This window comes from Coregonus clupeaformis, chromosome 28 (assembly GCF_020615455.1).
Source record: "Coregonus clupeaformis isolate EN_2021a chromosome 28, ASM2061545v1, whole genome shotgun sequence".
Taxonomy (NCBI): domain Eukaryota; kingdom Metazoa; phylum Chordata; class Actinopteri; order Salmoniformes; family Salmonidae; genus Coregonus; species Coregonus clupeaformis.
The window spans coordinates 602,501-622,315 of record NC_059219.1 but is presented as its reverse complement, the minus strand read 5'-3'; the positions used below and the strand labels follow the sequence as shown (position 1 = coordinate 622,315).

The 19,815-nt window shown below is 43.3% G+C and overlaps 2 protein-coding genes across 3 annotated transcripts in view; both read right to left on the bottom strand.

The window, feature by feature from the left end:
• The window catches only part of LOC123481188 (NLR family CARD domain-containing protein 3-like), a 28,531-nt gene extending 24,165 nt beyond the window's left edge, over positions 1-4,366 (bottom strand). The window contains 4 exon segments of the mRNA XM_045208295.1: positions 1,880-2,108; positions 2,660-2,859; positions 3,417-3,527; positions 4,334-4,366. Coding sequence (XP_045064230.1) covers positions 1,880-2,108; positions 2,660-2,859; positions 3,417-3,527; positions 4,334-4,366 — 573 coding nt within the window.
• A 6,030-nt stretch (positions 4,367-10,396) lies between these two features.
• The window catches only part of LOC121543258 (polypeptide N-acetylgalactosaminyltransferase 1), a 46,262-nt gene continuing 36,843 nt past the window's right edge, over positions 10,397-19,815 (bottom strand). Inside the window, exons 8-14 of one of the 2 annotated variants that reach the window (XM_041853015.2) lie at positions 18,761-18,931; positions 17,616-17,733; positions 16,956-17,136; positions 14,263-14,402; positions 14,084-14,182; positions 12,971-13,105; positions 10,397-11,226 (exon numbers count right to left, since the gene is read on the bottom strand). In XM_041853015.2, the coding sequence (XP_041708949.2) occupies positions 11,080-11,226; positions 12,971-13,105; positions 14,084-14,182; positions 14,263-14,402; positions 16,956-17,136; positions 17,616-17,733; positions 18,761-18,931 (991 nt within the window). In that variant the 3' untranslated portion in view covers positions 10,397-11,079. Of the gene's footprint in view, positions 11,227-12,970; positions 13,106-13,492; positions 14,057-14,083; positions 14,183-14,262; positions 14,403-16,955; positions 17,137-17,615; positions 17,734-18,760; positions 18,932-19,815 lie in introns of those variants that run through there. The other variant, XM_045208457.1, reaches the window with a different exon arrangement.

The following is a 19,815-nucleotide window of genomic DNA, read 5'->3' as shown; positions in this document are numbered from 1 at the left end:
TCTCATTTTGTCTGTCATAGTTGACGTGTACCTATGATGAAAATTACAGGCCTCTCTCATCTTTTTAAGAGGGAGAACTTGCACAATTGGTGGCTGACTAAATACTTTTTTCCCCACTGTACACCACCTTTCTGTTTCCTTCTTTTAGAAAGAGCGCTGGATGTATGGTGTTGAAGTCTGGTGTGAGCGCACAGGCATCTGATTAAACAAAATATGTCAACATTGTTATTATTGTAATTATAGTTTTTACAGGGTTTAATTTAGATTTCATTGTGATATCTTGCTCCTGTTACCAAAATGTGTTCAAATGTGAAACTTTTGGGCCTAGATTAAATCCGCATCACGGAAGATCAGCGCTATAGCGAGATTGAAATTTAAAGGCAATGTTCCCACATTTGCACAGACTGCATTCACTGTGAACGTTGCATATGTCAGCTCAATCGGAAGTTACCTTTAAATTTCAATCACACTATAAGGCGTATCTTCCGCGATACGGATTGAATCTAGCCCCTGGTTTCAAAAACAATTCTCCATGTCAAGTTTGCTAAAGCAAGGAGCAACAATAAACTATTAATATTTACTAAGATTCACATATGGTGTTGATCTTCTCAAGACTTACATTTCTTCAGTGCTGTTTAACCAGCACTCAGAGTCATGTTCCACACTTGGGGGAAAGCAGGAGAACAGACAGTGATTAAATGTATGTGAAGTTCAGTGGAGAAACAGTACAACAAAGACCTACATAAACAAGCAGGACATTACTGTTCTCACACAGAGAAATCACTTATGATAAACTGTAGACATAACAAGAAACCTGAAACCAAGGTTTGTGTTCATACCTGAGTGTCTGAGATTAGTTTGTGGATCATACAGTACAGCAGAGAGCATTTTCTTTCCTGAGTCTCCTGGGTGATTGTAGCTCAGATCCAGCTCTCTCAGGTGGGAGGAGTTTGAGCTGAGAACTAAGGCCAACGACTGACAGCATCTCTCAGTGAGGTTACATCCATTTAGCCTGAAGGAGAAAGGAACACATGACTCCTGTACGTTTTTACTGTCAACGATATATTAAGATAAGACAACGTAATTACAAGAAGCTAAGGGCTGGATTCAATCCGTATCGCGGAAGTATCGCAGATTATCCATGCTAAAATTTAAAGGGAAAAAATTGAGCCACAATGCGGGAACATTGCCTTTAAATTTCAATAGAGCTATAATGCAGATCATCTGCGATATGGATTGAATCCAGCCCTAAACTGGTGTGTTTTTAGGTAATCAACAAGCATAAATCTGTCAAAGTATCTGTTACTCTGGTAGGCAGTATCAGCTTTCTGTCTGATGAGGATAATAATTTTTTGTTCCCTTGTACTCACAGAGTTCTGAAAGCTTTGACCACTGGCAACAGTCTTAGAAAACCCTAATCTGATCTGATGTACTTCTTCAGATCAAACACATCCAGCTCCTCTTCTGAAGTTAGTAACACAAAGACCAGAGCTGACCACTGGGCAGGAGAGAGTTTGTTTTTAGAGAGACTTCCTGAGCTGACGGAGCTTTGGATCTCCTCTACTAGTGAATGGTCATTCAACTCATTCAGACAGTGGAACAGATTGATGCACCGCTCTGGAGAGGGATTCTCTCTGATTTTCTCCTTGATTTACTCAATTGTTTCCTTATTGGTCTGTGAGCAGGTTTCTGTCTGTTTCAAAAGGCCTCGTAGGAGAAAGTGGTTGGAATCCAGTGAGAGGCCCAGAAAGAAGCGGAGGAACAAGTACAGGTGTCCATTCTAACTCTGCAAGGCCTTGTCCACTGCACTGTTGTGAAGGATTGCAGCAGGTGTATCTTTGCTTCTAGTGGTAGTTCCATTTTTAGCCATCAGATTCACATTGTTGTTGATGAACATGTGAACCACATATAGAGCAGCTAGAAACTCCAGAATGCTGAGATGCACAAAGCAGTACACCTTCACCTGGTACAGCCCACCCTCCTCTCTGAAGATCTGTGTGCACACTCCTGAATATACTGACAAGTATGTGACATAAATTCTGCACTCTCTAAGGTCTTCCTCATAGAAGAACAGATTGCCCTTTTCCAGCTGTTCAAAGGCCAGCTTCCTGTCATGAGAATTTATATCTCTAATTAATCAAACTTAATGCTCTGAATAATTCCCAGAGGGTGTAAGGCTCTGGTTTAATCATGAATTAAACAAAGGTCCACAACCGGCAAGAATGATCTGTATGTTTAATCATGGAGAGCTCTGCCGCCAAAAACCACATATACAGCTTTTATACCCCTTGACACACAAAGGCACTTTGCTCCGCCCACCTTTAGGAGGCCTTTAACCAGTTTCTCAGTCCCCTTCACCCTGGAATGTTTGTCTCAGCAGTTTCTAACTCACCCCCTCTGTTAGTGGGTTTATAATGATAACCCTAACACAGTTCACACAGTCATCATCAGTATTGGGGTTAACAATTTTAGTCCTAATCATAATTCCTCTATCTCTTCCCCAGTTTCAAAATCTTCTCTTCATCCAGTGTCATCTGTGAATCAGCTTTCTCTGATCCCCATGGATATATATATATATATATATATATATATATATATATATATATATATATATATATATATATTAATCAGTATGTTGAAGATCAGGAAGTGTGTGTACATTTGAGTCAGAGACTTGGGCATCTCTCCACTTTCTGCCTCACCCAACATTTTCTCAAGAACTGTGGCTGAAATCCAACTGAAGACTAGTATGTGGCACATGATGTAGAGGGTCCTTGACTTCATATGCTTGAGGATTCTGTTGGCCAGCTTCTCATCACTGATTGTCTTCCTGAAGTACTTCAGACGAGTCCCAAGATGCTTGTGGGAGCATAGCGTAGAGCAAAACGGAGAACATCATCGTGAGAGTCTCATCTTTCCATAAAGGAAATAATAGTTTGTAGGCCAAACCGTTCGGACGCTACAGACCATTTCGTGAGAAGACCGATTTTTCGGGATGTCTCATGGTCTGACAAACACCGCTCTAGCTCTGTCACCTTTCACCGCAGATCGGAAGTGCGACATAGGCGGATGCAGTGGATTGAGATGCAAAAAATATATATTTATAGCTTTAACTGACTTTTTATTGTATTATTATTATGCTAATTAATTTACGCGCGGGCTCGGACACAGACCTTCATTTTTTTTTAAAGACACTTTCAAATAATATCAATGGGTATGTAATATCAAAGTTTCACAGATGTGAACTAAACTTTGCATTGATCTGTATATTCTGAGCACAGGGTAGACAATGCAAATTGAGCCCTAAAGGCAGAAAGCTCTTACTTTTCTCCAGTATGACAGCAAGCTCTTTCTGGTTCAAGCTGCCCAAGATGTGCAGTGTGATCTTCAGAGATCCCTTTTATGGCACTGATCACCTGCTTCTCATCTGCAGTGTCCACCACTTTCTCATTCGGCTTCTGACTCAGAATCCTCTCGAACCTCCACAACTCATTTTTCACAAAAGGGAGGACATTGTCTTCAACCAACTATTGAGACAACAAATATAACATTAAATAGATATTTCACATTAGAGTCTTAATAATCTACAGGTAACTGCCAAAATAAAGGAAACACTTGAGTAAATTAGGGATACAAAGTATATTGAAAGCAGGTGCTTCCACACACGTGTGGTTCCTGAGTTAATTAAGCAATTAACATCCCATCATGCTTAGGGTCATGTATGAAAATGCCCAGTTGCCAATTATTTTGAATACCATGTCTGGAGGAAGAGATCTCAGTGACTTTGAAAGAGGGGTCTCAAAGGAGCATAGGGGGTTTAAAGGGTCTGTCTGTCTGTGTCTGTCTGTCTCTGTCTGTCTCTGTCTGTCTGTCTGTCTGTCTGTCTGTGTTTGTCACAGTCACCAGATCTCAACCCAATTGAACACTTACAGCGTTTTCCACCACCATCAACATAACACCAAATGGAAGGATCGTGGAAGAATGGTGTCGCATCTGTCCTCTTACCTTTGATCAGTAGGAATGTCCTCCTCTCTGAATTGTAGCGGCTGACCCATTGACTGGTCACTCTTCATGGGCACACAGTTTGACACACAGCTGGGTACAGGTGACCTTTGTGGCTCCTGCTGGATATGACTTCAACACAACAGAGACACCTTTAGTGTCTCATCTACTCTGTCTAATGATGACAATATCATTGCTGGATTACCTTTAATGCACAATATGTTCTCGCTATGTACACATGTGAAGAATATACTCTGCCCTTCGTCCCCCAAAACACACACACACGCAGGCAGGCACGCAGGCCGGCAGGCAGGCAGGCAGGCACACTCACATTCCTTTTACCTTTTAACTTCGTCAGTGTCATGTTCCCCAAAGAGACCTGTTTTAGAGACAGTACCCACCTCCTCTCTCTCCCCAGAGAGACTCATTATAGAGGCAGTACCCCCCTCCACTCTCTCCCCAGAGAGACTCATTATAGAGGCAGTACCCCCCTCCTCTCTCTCCCCAGAGAGACTCATTATAGAGGCAGTACCCCCCTCCTCTCTCTCCCCAGAGAGACTCATTATAGAGGCAGTACCCCCCTCCTCTCTCTCCCCAGAGAGACTCATTATAGAGGCAGTACCCCCCTCCTCTCTCTCCCCAGAGAGACTCATTATAGAGGCAGTACCCCCCTCCTCTCTCTCCCCAGAGAGACTCATAGAGGCAGTACCCCCCTTCTCTCTCTCCCCAGAGAGACTCATTATAGAGGCAGTATCCCCTCCTCTCTCTCCCCAGAGAGACTCATTATAGAGGCAGTACCCCCTCCTCTCTCTCCCCAGAGAGACTCATTATAGAGGCAGTACCCCCTCCTCTCTCTCCCCAGAGAGACTCATTATAGAGACAGTACCCCCCTCCTCTCTCTCCCCACAGAGACTCATTATAGAGGCAGTACCCCCCTCCTCTCTGTCACGAGAATTTATATCTCTAATTAATCAAACTTAATGCTCTGAATAATTCCCAGAGGGTGTAAAATCTGGTTTAATCATGAATTAAACAAAGGTCCGTAACCAGCAAGAATGATCTGTATTTTTATTCATGGTGAGCTCTGGCGCCAAAAAATACATACACAGCCTTTATACCCCCTGACACACAAAGGCACTTTGCTCCGCCCACCTTTAAACAGCTCCTCAGTCCCCTTCACCCTGGAATGCTTTCTCAGCAGTTTCTAACTCCTCCCCCTCTGTTAGTGAGTTGACACTACATTATAACTCTAACACCGTTCACACATTTATATTGTATTTGGGGTGAAATCCTTTAGTCATTATTCTTAAAATACAAATTAATCTATCACTCTCTCTCCCCAGAGAGGCTTTTAGAGGCAGTATCCACCCCCTCTCTCTCCCCAGAGAGACTCATTACAGAGGCAGTACCCCCCTCCTTTCTCTCTCCAGAGAGACTCATTACAGAGGCAGTACCCCCCTCCTCTCTCTCACCAGAGAGACTCATTATAGAGGCAGTACCCCCCTCCTCTCTCTCCCCAGAAATACTCATTATAGAGGCAGTACCCCCCTCCTCTCTATCCCCAGAGAGGCTTTTAGAGGCAGTATCCCCCTCCTCTCTCTCCCCAGAGAGACTCATTACAGAGGCAGTACCCCCCTCCTTTCTCTCCCCAGAGAGACTCATTACAGAGGCAGTACCCCCCTCCTCTCTCTCCCCAGAGAAAACACTCTGGACATCAGAAAGATCTGTGAGAATATCTGGATTTAGCATCTCTGGACTGGAACTGTCCTTCGCAATCAACGCTAAAACCATCAGCATTTCATGGTTAAGCGTCAGAGATGGCGCCATTTCCGCAATCTGGCCTATGCCATTGTTTTGCTGTATTACGTATGCGAGGCGGCTGTTTTATTGGCCTAATAGTAATCTCAGGCTCAGCAATACATCTCTATATAGTAAATCTGATCTGCTACTATATAGATCTAAGCGGTAAGAACACTTGGATCTAAACCAGGGCTCTCCAACCCTGTTCCTGGAGAGCGACCGTGCTGTAGGTTTTTGGAGAGCCCTGATCTATACAGTACTGCAGCACCCCTCTGGGATAAACAGAACGTACGTTTACATTTTAGTCATGTAGCAGAAGCCCTTATCCAGAGCAACTTACAGTAGTGAGTGCATACATTTTCATATTTTTGTTTGTACTGGTCCCCCCATGGGAAACGAACCCACAACCCTGTTGTTGCAAGCGCCATGCTCTACCAACTGAGCCACACAGGACCAACTTAACTTTTCTGTGTTCCTCTTTCTACGAAGGTGAACCTGAGGTTATATTTCAGACAATACACCATTTAACTGAACCCAGGTCTCCACCGAGCTAGGTAAATCTGCTTTTAGTTTTAATGCACCGTATTGCTGGAACAAAATATAAAATACATCTTGATGTTCTAGTGCTGTTCGGGCAATTGAAAGTATTGATTGGGGACTTATTTGTGGAGGAATGTAACTGTTTTCCTGGGTGATTTGTGAGATTTTATTTGTGCTTCCTATGACTATGTTTTTGTATTTAATGTGTATATATATATATTTTGTGTATAATGTATATGTATATATATATATATATATGTTGTATTATACAGGGCGCATTTGAAAAAGAGACCTAGGCCTCAATATTCACCTTTTATATAATCACTCTATCAAGTTCATACAGATGTCAGAATTAGGAGAACTGTAATTAGGAGATGGCTCTTACCTTAGTGTGTTCCTCTCTCGCCAGTGTGTTTGTGTGATGGCGTCAGTCTATCATACAATCTATCATACAGTCTATCATTCAATCTATCATACAGTATATAATTCAATCTATCATACAGTCTATCATACAATCTATCATACAGTCTATCACACAATCTATCATACAATCTTAATGACTGGGTAAAGTCTAACAGAGACTATATTACTTTATAACAGAACCTCTTATTACAAGATTTCAAAGGTTGAAAGGTCAGTAACAGACACCTATTACTGTGCTGTACAGTTTGAGGACAAAATTGTTATAAAAAACCGCCGCCACTAATGTTATTCTCAGCATGATCAGTCGAGAAACACAGAATCACCCATAGAAATAGAATTAGAACACTTCTCTTTAGGTCAGACCAGCACTGATCACTGGCGGGGTTAAAAATAATCTGTTGTCTCACATAAATACAGTACCAGTCAAAAGTTTGGACCCGCCTACTCATTCAAGGGTTTATTTTTACTATTTCCTTACATTGTAGAATAATACTGAAGACATTGAAACTATGAAATAACACATGGAATCATGTAGTAACCAAAAAAGTGTTAAATAAATCAAAATATATTTTATATTTGAGATTCTTCAAATAGCCACCCTTTGCCTTGGTGACAGCTTTGCACACTCTTGGCATTCTCTCAACCAGCTTCATGAGGTAGTCACCTGGAATGCATTTCAATTAACAGGTGTGCCTTCTTAAAAGTTAATTTGTGGAATTTATTTCTGTTTTATTGCGTTTGAGCCAATCAGTTGTGTTGTGACAAGATAGGGGTGGTATACAGAAGATAGCCCTATTTGGTAAAAGACCAAGTCCATATTATGGCAAGAACAGCTCAAATAAGCAAAGAGAAACGGCAGTCCATCATTACTTTAAGACATGAAGGTCAGTCAATATGGAACATTTCTTCAAGTGCAGTCGCAAAAACCATCAAGCGCTATGATGAAACTGGCTCTCATGAGGACCGCCACAGGAAAGGAAGACCCAGAGTTACCTCGGCTGCAGAAGATAAATTCAGTAAAGTTAACTGCACCTCAGATTGTAGCCCAAATAAATGCTTCACAGAGTTCAAGTAACAGACACATCTCAACATCAACTGTTCATAGGAGACTGCGTAAATCAGGCCTTCGTGGCCGAATTGCTGCAAAGAAACCACTACTAAAGGACACCAAACAATAAGAAGAGACTTGCCTGGGGCCAAGATATACAAGCAATGGACATTAGACCAGTGGAAATCTGTCCTTTGGTCTGATGAGTCCAAATGTGGTTCCAACCGCTGAGACGCAGAGTAGGTGAACGGATTATCTCTGCATGTGTGGTTCCCACCGTGAAGCATGGAGGAGGAGGTGTGATGGTGTGGGGGTGCTTTGCTGATGACACTGTCTGTGATTTATTTAGAATTCAAGGCACACTTAACCAGCATGGCTACCACAGAATTCTGCAGCGATACGCCATCCCATCTGGTTTGCGCTTAGTGGGACGATCATTTGTTTTTCAACAGGACAATAACCCAAAACACACCTCCAGGCTGTGTAAGGGCTATTTGACCAAGGAGAGTGATGGAGTGCTGCATCAGATGACCTGGCCTCCACAATCACCCGACCTCAACCCAATTGAGATGGTTTGGGATGAGTTGGACCGCAGAGTGAAGGAAAAGCAGTGCTCAGCATATGTGGGAACTCCTTCATGACTGTTGGAAAAGCATTCCTCATGAAGCTGGTTGAGAGAATGACAAGAGTGTGCAAAGCTGTCATCAAGGCAAAGGGTGGCTACTTTGAAGAATCCAAAATAGAAAATATATTTTGATTTGTTTAACACTTTTTTGGTTACTACATGATTCGATATGTGTTATTTCATAGTTTTTATGTCTTCACTATTATTCTACAATGTAGAAAATAGTAAAAATAAAGAAAAACCCTTGAATGAGTAGGTGTGTTCAAACTTTTGACTGGTACTGTATGTGTGAGTGCGTGGGTAAAGAGAGAGACAGGAGTCCATGTTATTGTTGTGTTGTTCTGTAAACGTTCTCACTTTTATTTCTACAACGTTTGAAACAGCTCAGTGTGGAAGCCTGGATATAACTCATACAGCTGTCAAATCAAACAACCCCCCCCCCCGACAGTCAATCCTTTACATACAAACAGTCCTTGCCTGTCTCGCAGTCAAAACCCACCAAGCAGAAATCACACATCTTTATCATACAGTCATTCAATCAAACATGAATCCGTCAAATAAAGCCCCCCGCCTCCACAGCAAAGATGAGCCAATGAAATTAATGTCAGAACTGTGTGTAAACACCTCCCCCACTGGAGGAGGTTGAAATAGTTAATGATAGACGTCATCTCTCATACACTGGCAAACTGATAAAAGCGGGTGATAAAAAAACAACTAAAAAGAAGAGGTAAACCAAAATGATAAGAGAAATGTTAAGTCAAGGAGTGATATGAGTAGAGAGTTCTATGTGTTGACCAGAAAGAGATCAGTCTGGTTATGGAGTGAGATACTGTAGGACACCTTACATCCCTCTCCCACGTTCATCATCAAACACTTACTGCATTCCTGAACCACCTCCATATTATTATAACGATACGAAACATAGAAATCAATGTATGAAACTGAGATACTGCCCTAAACTGACCTCTGGTCAGTATATGCAGCTCCACTGTGCTGTTCAGTGATATAGAAACCGCATTAAACTGATCTGGAGTTAGTTTGTGCTGACGGGCTGGGGTTAGCATGGAGTTGGTGCTAGACACAAACATACGCATATACACACACACACAGAGACACACACCATGGAGGATGGAGCCATTGGAGTGTTTCATCAGGAGGTCTTCAGGAAGAAGATATGATTGAGAAGATGTAAGTGTCAGTCCAGTTCAGCTTGTGTGTGTTTGTTTCTGTTTGTGTGTGTGTACATGTGTGTATACTGTGTTTGTATGTGGGATTATTTATGTGTGTGTGTGGGTTACTGTGATCATTAGATCCATCACATCAGATATGCAGGGGCCCAGGGCCGTGTGTGTATTAGCGGAGGAGGATCAAGTTGCCTCCAGACACTGATCTAAGATCAGTTCTTGTTTCCCATCCATAATGGTTAATGTTAGGATTTGGGGAGGGTAAGCTGATCCTTGATCTGTGGCTAAGGGCAATGTCAACCAGCAGCCGTATTAGCTCTATGTTAAACACTTTACCTTAAAGACATAAACAGACAGATAAACTAGAGTCGCTGCTCCGCGGAACTCTCACAGTAACAAAGAAAGGCATGTAAAAAAGTGTACATACAAATGTCAGTATATCAGAAACATATTATCTCTGTCTCTATATCTGTCTGTAGCAGTGCAGGTCCGTCTGTAAGGGGTTCAGTTGAGTTTGTGGTTCAGCGCATTGAGTTCCTTGGTGCTTCGCTGGAGAGTTCTCTCTCTCTCTCTCTCTCTCTCTCTCTCTCTCTCTCTCTCTCTCTCTCTCTCTCTCTCTCTCTCTCTCTCTCTCTCTCTCTCTCTCTCTCTCTCTCTCTCTCTCTCTCTCTCTCTCTCTCTCTCTCTCTCTCTCTCTCTCTCTCTCTCTCTTTTTTTTTTTTTTCCCCCCCCCCCCCCCCCTCTCTCCCCCCCCCCCTCCCCCCCCTCCTCTCTCTCTCTCTCTCTCTCTCTCTCTCTCTCTCTCTCTCTCTCTCTCTCTCTCTCTCTCTCGGGGAAGAACACTAGAGCGAGACAGACACTGCTGTCCTCACATGCACACACAGTCATACAATACTGCAACAGGAGGGCTTATCCCAACACACATGCTCACAACACCCCCTTCCTTCATATGACTTCTCCAGAGTTCATTTCCAAAATCTATGAAAACAATAAAATACAAATTCACTAAGAAATGAGCCCCCTTCACTTGAGAACACACTCACTCACTCACTCACTCACACACACACACACACACGTTCACGCCCCCAACCTATAAACACACACACATTCATTACAGGCAGTCAGGTAAACATAAGTGATGAGTTTGCAGCATTGGGGAGACTGCCTTGTCCATGGAAGGTGTGAGCAACACAGAACCTTGTGTCTCTCTGTGAGTCTCTCTCTCTCTCTCTTTAACAACATGTCTCTCCAGGAGCAGGTCTCTCTCTTTCTCTTTAAAACATCACCAGTCTCTCTTTAAAAGCATGAGTCTCTCCTCCAGTGAGTCCAAACACATTCCCTCTCTCCTAGCCGCCATAGAAGGGTCCAGAGACAGCCTGCTTCATCCCATTCAGTGTGGACTCTGTCCCTTCTTCCCCCTCTCGCTCTCTCTCCGTCAGTGTGTATGTGGACGGCGGTCAGAAGATCTCAGGCAGCGTGACGTTGCGCAGCAGCCACTGTTGAGAGCGAGTGTGTGTGCAGTCTCTGACGCTGGGCACCTGGCTGTCCTCCTCACTGGCCTTGTCCAGACACTGGTTACTGTTGACGTGGATCAGGGTCAACTTCTACAGAGACAACAGACAGAGAAACAGACCTGGGTCAACTTCTACAGAGACAGAGAAACAGACCTGGGTCAACTTCTACAGAGACAACAGACAGAGAAACATGTAATTTGTTTATATTTTAGTCATTTTAGCTACGTTCTTACCCAGAGCAACTTACAGTTTAAAAGTGCATTCATCTTAAAGTAACTGTCCAGTGAAAATATCACTTTTAAAAGTGAATATTCTGTTAACCTCTTAAGGATCGGACCCCTTTTTCCAATTTTCACCTAAAATGACATACCCAAATCTAACTGCCTGTAGCTCAGGACCTGAAGCAAGGACATGCATATTCTTGATACCATTTGAAAGGAAACACTTTGAAGTTTGTGGAAATGTGTAATTAATGTAGGATAATACAACACATTAGATCTGGTAAAAGGTAATACAAACAAAAAAACATGCGGGTTTATTGTTTTTTTTGTTCCATTTTTGTTCCATGCAAGAGACAGGCCACAATATAATATTGCAGTTTAGGCACAATTTAGATTTTGGCCACTAGATGGCAGCAGTGTGTGTGCAAAGTTTCAGATTGATCCAGTGAAGCATTGCAATACTGGACTATTTTGTCTGCCCAAATGTGAATAGTCAATTGACACATTTTCAAGTACATAACTATAGAGAACATGCAAAAATTATATGGTAAAACAAATGTAAGTTTACACACCCAGGAATGTCATACATGATGGATCATTAGCTTATACACTAACTTTCACACATCTAGATGGCTGGGCTGGGTGGGTGTAGTGCCAGAGACAGCAGGGGTTCAAACTGTAGAACCCAGTTCCTACATTTGAATATAAAAATTGATTTTATCAAACAAAACTATGCTACATTCTTTCTCTGGGACCCTCAGGATGACAAATCAGAGCAAGATTACTGAATGTAAGTACATTATTTACCTTCAGAGGTGAATGTATTAAACCAGTTGCCGTGATACATTTTTTGTTGTTGTGCACTCTCCTCAAACAATAGCATGGTATTTTTTCCACTGTAATAGCTACTGTAAATTGGACAGTGCAGTTAGACTAACAAGAATTTAAGCTTTCTGCCCATTTAAGACATGTCTATGTCCTGGAAAGTTTGCTGTTACTTACAAAAGTCATGCTAATCACATTAGCGCACATTAGCTCAACCGTCCCGTATACGGGACACCGATCCTGTAGAGGTTAACTCATACCCAAATAATGTTGTTGACTCATTCTATATTCGTATGTGGCCAAAGCATAAAATGGAGAAAAAAACACTTAAAAAACCCCACCTAAAACTTGTATGTCAAAAAGACAATAAATGCTTGCCATTTCCTCATAGATGATGATGATGATGCGCTAGCCAATCAGCGATCTACTCGCGTGAATATTTTTTATCCCTAGTATACGCCCGCACCATTCCAACACAGAAAAGCTGCTTTTTAACACACTTATCTTTTTTTCTTTTTTTTGTAAAAGAAAAATATATATTTCACTCATATTGTAATTAATTATATGTCATATTTCATAGAAATCTGGAAACACTGGACAGTTACTTTAAGGTAGCTAGGTAAAACAACAACCAGCACAGTCATAAAATGTAGTAAGTCAAACTTTTCCTCAATAAAGCAGCTATCAGCAAAGTCAGTGCTAGTAAGAAAAGACAAGTGAAAGGATAGGGTATTAGTATTTTTTGTTTGTTTTGTTTTTGTTTACTGTTGACAGACAGACAGACGTACCATGGGGTCATACTCCCAGAGCTGGTTTCCTTTGAGGTGGTGACACTTGAGCATCATGACAGGACCGTTGAGTTTGGACACGTCTAGACACAGGTCATCTGTCCTGATCTCTTTATTGGCCGTGTAGCTAAACACCTGCAGGGGACGACACACGGTCAGAGGGGAAGACAAGATACCTTCTCTCTCTCCTTCTCCCTGTCTCTCTCGCTCTCTCTCATTTACATTGTATCTCTCATTGTATCTCTCTCCTCTGAGGTCAGAGAAGTTGCTCAGGTTGACAGGTTGCTCAGGTTAATGTTTGTCACTATGATAAACACTAAAGGTGATCATATTATTGTTGTCCTCTCCTCAGTTGATCAGTTATAGAGTTCTAGTTACCTGGTTGCCTCCCATGCCATGGCAGTTATACTTACCTGGTTTCCTCCCATGCCATGGCAGTTCTAGTTACCTGGTTGCCTCCCATGCCATGGCAGTTCTAGTTACCTGGTTTCCTCCCATGCCATGGCAGTTCTAGTTACCTGGTTTCCTTCCATGCCATGGCAGTTCTAGTTACCTGGTTTCCTCTCATGCCATGGCAGTTCTAGTTACCTGGTTTCCTCCCATGCCATGGCAGTTCTAGTTACCTGGTTGCCTCCCATGCCATGGCAGTTCTAGTTACCTGGTTGCCTCCCATGCCATGGCAGTTCTTTTTACCTGGTTTCCTCTCATGCCATGGCAGTTCTAGTTACCTGGTTTCCTCCCATGCCATGGCAGTTCTAGTTACCTGGTTTCCTCCCATGCCATGGCAGTTATAGTTACCTGGTTTCCTCCCATGCCATGGCAGTTCTAGTTACCTGGTTTCCTCCCATGCCATGGCAGTTCTAGTTACCTGGTTTCCTCTCATGCCATGGCAGTTATAGTTACCTGGTTTCCTCTCATGCCATGGCAGTTCTAGTTACCTGGTTTCCTCCCATGCCATGGCAGTTCTAGTTACCTGGTTTCCTCCCATGCCATGGCAGTTCTAGTTACCTGGTTTCCTCCCATGCCATGGCAGTTCTAGTTACCTGGTTTCCTCCCATGCCATGGCAGTTCTAGTTACCTGGTTTCCTCCCATGCCATGGCAGTTCTAGTTACCTGGTTTCCTCCCATGCCATGGCAGTTGAAGATGCCAACTTTCTCGTTCTCCTTCCGGGCCATGTTGTCCAGACACTGGTTAGTCTCCACGTTACGGATCTGACAGAACAACACACAACCAACAATTATCACTGATTCAATGTGTGTGTGTGTTTAGTGTGTGTTTAGCGTGTGTGTACCTCTCCCAGTGAGTAGTAGTGTCGTGGTATCTGGGAGTCAGGATATACGTTCTCCAGGTACCAGCTGAAGGGTTTACACTGCAGCTTCTGTCTCAGAGAGGAGCGAGACGTGATGTCACCATAGTCCACCTTCGTCACACCTGAAACACAGTGTTTTCCATTAGCGCCGGCTGTCGGCTAATCAGCCGGTTAGACTCATTTTCAGCCAGCTACATTTTCCACTTTTCATTTAAATTCACTAGTCCATCGAGCCCTCTCCCGCTAGAATGAACAATATGCATCTTCTAGTGATCTATTTATAGGATAGGCACCTGTCAGTCACAAAGCGAGCAATGACAGGGAAATGCAGCAGAGAGGAAGAGGCGAAGCGAGAGGTTTCACACTCGCCAAAATCTGTCCAAAATAAGCCCAATGCGTTTCTATGGTCTTATTTTGGACCTAAGCTTGTCGCCTGCCTTCCCACCACTGGGACCACGACTCCCATTGTTGGGGCGGAGACATGAGCATCTTGTCATTATATAGCCTACAGATCTCTGGTTGCAGTCAAATTTCTTTACACCTAGGAGGGAGAGAGCATGATGCTCGTGAATTTGCACGTCCCATGTAATGTAAGTGGTAACGATGAGTCGAAATCCACAACCTAATTATTGTTTACTGACACATTCATGTATTTTCTTTCGCATTTCACATAGCCAGCCACGCGGAGTGGTCTAGGCTATTTACTGTGTGTTGATTGACAACTGAATAGCAAGTGATGACTAGTTTATAAAAGGTGTGGAACTGACTGAATAAAGTCTCCTATGTCCCTTTGCCATTCAGAAATCATGCAACGTGGTTATATGTCCATGGTATCGCATCAGGACAAGGAAACCAAAGGATTTCCTAGGTTTCCTTTCCTAGGATGTCGGGGCTTGCCAGAAAGTGACGCTAAAGTGAGTGACTTTCATCTCGTCAGTCTGTAGCCTACCGAATCTCGTTGGAGATCGGCTCATTTGGTTTCCTAATTTGTACAGGTTACTGGTAGGCCTAGGCTTTTTGGCAATTATCTGCAGATACATTTTGAAAACATTCGATGAAGATGATGAATCATCACTGAAGGAACAATAGATAGTGGAGAGTCTCATTCTGGTCCAAATATGATCAGTGGGACCCTCAAGGAATCCAGGCATTAAAACGGAATTCAACAATATTCAAAGATGTATTGACCTTAGTAGGAAATCAACTAAATGTATTGAAAATGTATTAATTTCCCCAAGTTTATCATAAGACAGGAACAGAATGCATCAGTGATTCGTATTTCCTGCAACTTTCTGAAGTCAAGAGGCAACGAGAATGCCCGTCTGTGTGTGCAGTGCACGAGTCTACCACTTTGTGTAGCAGTTAGCGATGATGCTAATGAAAACAGTCTTCTGGTAGATAGAAAGGCTTTCCCAAAAACCTTCTCAATTAAATGTTAACTACAAAGTAACCTATGCTTACCTGGCAGAATGATATCATGATTATTTGCATCAATCCAGTGTGTATTTGTTTCTTCAAACTCAAACATCATATGTGGCTACAAAAACATGGCTAAACAACAGCCTCTTGCTAGGTGTGCATTTGAATTAAAGGGTAACTACACCCCCAAAAGAAAGTCTCAGATTTTTCCCAGACTTCAAAAGTGCTCTCCTGATGTGGTTTAAATATTGTTGTGGATTTAGAACATCCAAATTTGTTGTTTGTCTATTAAAAACCTGTGATTTTGAGAGTGAAAAAATGGAAACCTGGAAAAACAAAACCTTTAATTGATTTTTCAAGATAGTGTGGGCTATTTACTTCATTTTTCTATTTTATCGAAAAACATCATTTCAAGAACAATCATCATTGTGGCAATACATATCTTGCAGTAAAACTGTAAATAACACTTTAATCAAAAGAAAACAGGTTAAATGCTAAAAAAGGTTTAATGTTCTCTTACTTAGAAAAGTCTTCATCATATAGGCCTAGACAATATCCAAAACAACTAATACACTGAATTCAAATATATTTTTTTGTAATTTTTAAATTGTAAAGTCATGTCTTTCTACACAATACCACAACAAATGTTTCTAATCTAGGACGTAAACTCAATAAAGTATTCAATTATTTCACTGTGTATTTCAGATGGAATCAAGGCATTAGAATGTACCAAAGGCCACCAAAATAGAGCTACTTCGGCCTTGCTGGCTACTTTTTCTATTTGGCTGGCTACTCTATGTAGTTGTGGAAAACACACAACACACATGTCACCATGGTCACAATCACCAACTACCCAAAGGACTGGAAGACTCTTACAAACATGTTTCTCATTGTGTGTTTCATATCCACTTCTCTGGATTAGGGATTGTAATTAAAGTAAGGTAAAGCAGTGAACATTAAACTTCCTGTTAGTGTAAGAGAGGTGAACGTTTGTCCTTGTTCTTGTCTGTCCTCTACCTGATCTGTGCAGGGGTGTGTGTGTGTGTGTCTGTGTCAGTGGTGAGACGGCAAGGTTAATAAAGGCTTTGTAGCGTGAAATTACTCTGCCCCCACCCCTCGCCTCGCTTTGTCAGGTCACCACGGCAACATCACACTGTCACATTGCTAATGGATGGAGCATACATACCTGGCTGCTGTTTTGAAACTGCCCCAGACACACACACACACGCCAACCCTCGCCCCTCACTCAGACTCACCAGGGGAGATGATGTAGAAGAAGTTTTTGAACTCGTCCATCCAGACCTCGGCCAGGCGTCTGTTGTTCTTATTGATGATCTGACCCGTTCCCCCTGGAAACGTGTAGGGCGTGGCCTTCCGGAACACGTGACCCACATGAGAACAAGTCACGATCTCCAACGTCCCCCCGCACTGCCAGATCTACAACATTTACATTTACATTTTAGTCATTTAGCAGACGCTCTTATCCAGAGCGACTTACAGGACCAAGCACACACCAAAAACACGCATGTTACAACTACATAGCCCTGTGTGTGTGTGTGTGTGTCTTTGCGTGCCCTATGTGTGTGGGTGTGTGTCTTTGCGTGCCCTATGTGTGTGTGTGTGTGTCTTTGCGTGCCCTATGTGTGTGGGTGTGTGTCTTTGCGTGCCCTATGTGTGTGGGTGTGTGTCTTTGCGTGCCCTATGTGTGTGGGTGTGTGTCTTTGCGTGCCCTATGTGTGTGGGTGTGTGTCTTTGCGTGCCCTGTGTGTGTGGGTGTGTGTCTTTGCGTGCCCTGTGTGTGCGTGCCCCGTGTGTGTCTTTGCGTGCCCTGTGTGTGCGTGCCCTGTGTGTGCGTGCCCCGTGTGTGTCTTTGCGTGCCCTGTGTGTGCGTGCCCTGTGTGTGCGCGTGTACTCACTCTAAAGGAGATCTCCAGGTTCTCTCCTCCCCAAATGTCCATACCTGCGTCATACGTCCCTATCTCCTGGAAATAATCTCTGTCTATAGAGAACAACCCACCGGCCATGGTAGGAGTCCTGGAGAGAGGGAGCGGGAGGGAAGGGAGAGAGGTAGGGGGGGAGAGAGAGAGAGAGAGAGAAAGAGAGGGAGATGGGGTAGAAAGAAGAAAACAGTCAGTCACACACTCCAAAACTACATTCTGGTGGATGTTTGCGACAGAGATCACAAGTTTGTCAATAGAGATGGTATCTTCAGAGGCACAAACACATCAAGTCGACCTCCAGAGAATGTTCTTTCCTGTTTTTCCATCTCAATCCATCTCTTTCTCCCTGTCAGTCTCTCAGAACGAGGGATATTTTCAACATTGAGCTAAAGACTTGTTTTCAGGAGGTTGAGCAGGAAGACAACAGGGAACATGGTGCCAGTGCCACACGGAACTACAAATAGAACAGCACACATCCCCCCGGGGAAACATATTGTGGGAACCCGATCTGAGCTGTTGAGCTGTGCCCTGTGTGGGGAGTCGCACACATTCTGTTGTTGGCCAGCTGGGAACAGAAAAGGAGCAAAACACCTCGGCAGCGCAGGCAGGGGAAAACAGAAAAACACCTTGGCTAAAGATAAACTCAAGAACATGTTGTTTTACTTAAACTACTTTAGCCAGGTCACCTCACAAACAGTTAATAGACTAGTCTCTTTCCCTGTGTTGTGATGGAAGCAGGGACTCTGAATGGAAACAGGGCCGCTGAATGTGCCTCTGATAGTCCCAATTGGACTGGTGGGGAACACGAAGAGGAAGAGGTGATGACGGACAAGCGAAAACAAACCCTGGGTTTTATTCCTGAATGTTCCCAGTTTCCCCATCCTCAACTACACAGGAACACAGCTACACCACACTGAGCTCATGTATTTGACTGAAAACATAACTTAGAATTAAATCCCACTACGCCACTACTACTAGCCCATTACATTTAGAATCAGTAGAATGTTGGGAGTAGGGCTGACATTACTAATCAATCCTCACTGACTGGAGCTGAAGAGAGTCTACCCTACGTCCCAGTCTCTACGCCAGCGCTGTAGATGGGTAGTGTGTGTGTGTACTACCTGACAGGCAGAGTGCGGTCTCCCTTGCGGCGGTCCATCTCTCTCTGGGGTACGGGGTACCAGCGGAAGTTGAGCTTCCAGTTGAAGCCTCCGTAGGTCATGTCAGAACCAGCCATGTACTCAAACGTGTCATCACTGATCACGTCGATGATGGGACACACCACTGTTTTCCTGCAACACACATATTTACACACCTTTAGATCCACAATGACAAAGTGTTGAGTAGATGCTTGGACTTGTGAGTCGTAATCATTTCAATTTCAATCATTCCTAATATCCAGAACATCTGCAGACCTCTACTGTGTTGACAACAGCAGTTACTAGAGTCTGGTGTTGTGTCCTAGTGGAGGAAGACCAACATACTTAACTCATGTCTGCTCCTGCCACTACTATCATGCTGTACACACACACACACACACACACACACACACATCAATCAATGTCCCTCTGTGCATCCTCTGTGACTTCTAGGAAGATTTGCACCTACTTAACCCCAACATTTATCCAGTTTAAATGTTTTATTGATACCAGTCATGAGAAACATCAGAGTATAAACTGGGTGGTTTGAGGCCTGAATGCTGATTGGCTGACAGCCATAGCATATTGGCCATATACCACACCCTCTTGGGCCTTATTGCTTAAGTATACAATGGTACAGTTTAATCATAGCATGGTGTAAAAAGTAAAAAATGTTGTGGAAGACCAGAAGAACCCCTTTCCCTCCCTCCTCCCACAATCCCAGGTCCCCATACAGCTAACCCTCCCATCCCAGCCCAACTACACCTCCCCAGCTTCCACCTGCCAGGAAGATAATGAGATCCCTCCTGGCTGTCACACCAGTCCCACCCCCGCCACCCATCCTCCCTCCCTCCCGCCATTACCAAGTATCCCCCCCTCCCCTCCCCCACCTGCCCATGGATTGGGCAACCCTTCCTCCATCCTCCCTACAAAATAAGACATAAAGAGAGATAGATGCTGGAAACTAAGTTGGGAAGTTGGGTGTTTAGAAAATAACTAAATAATAGTAATTAAGAGGTCATTAGATAAGTAGATAA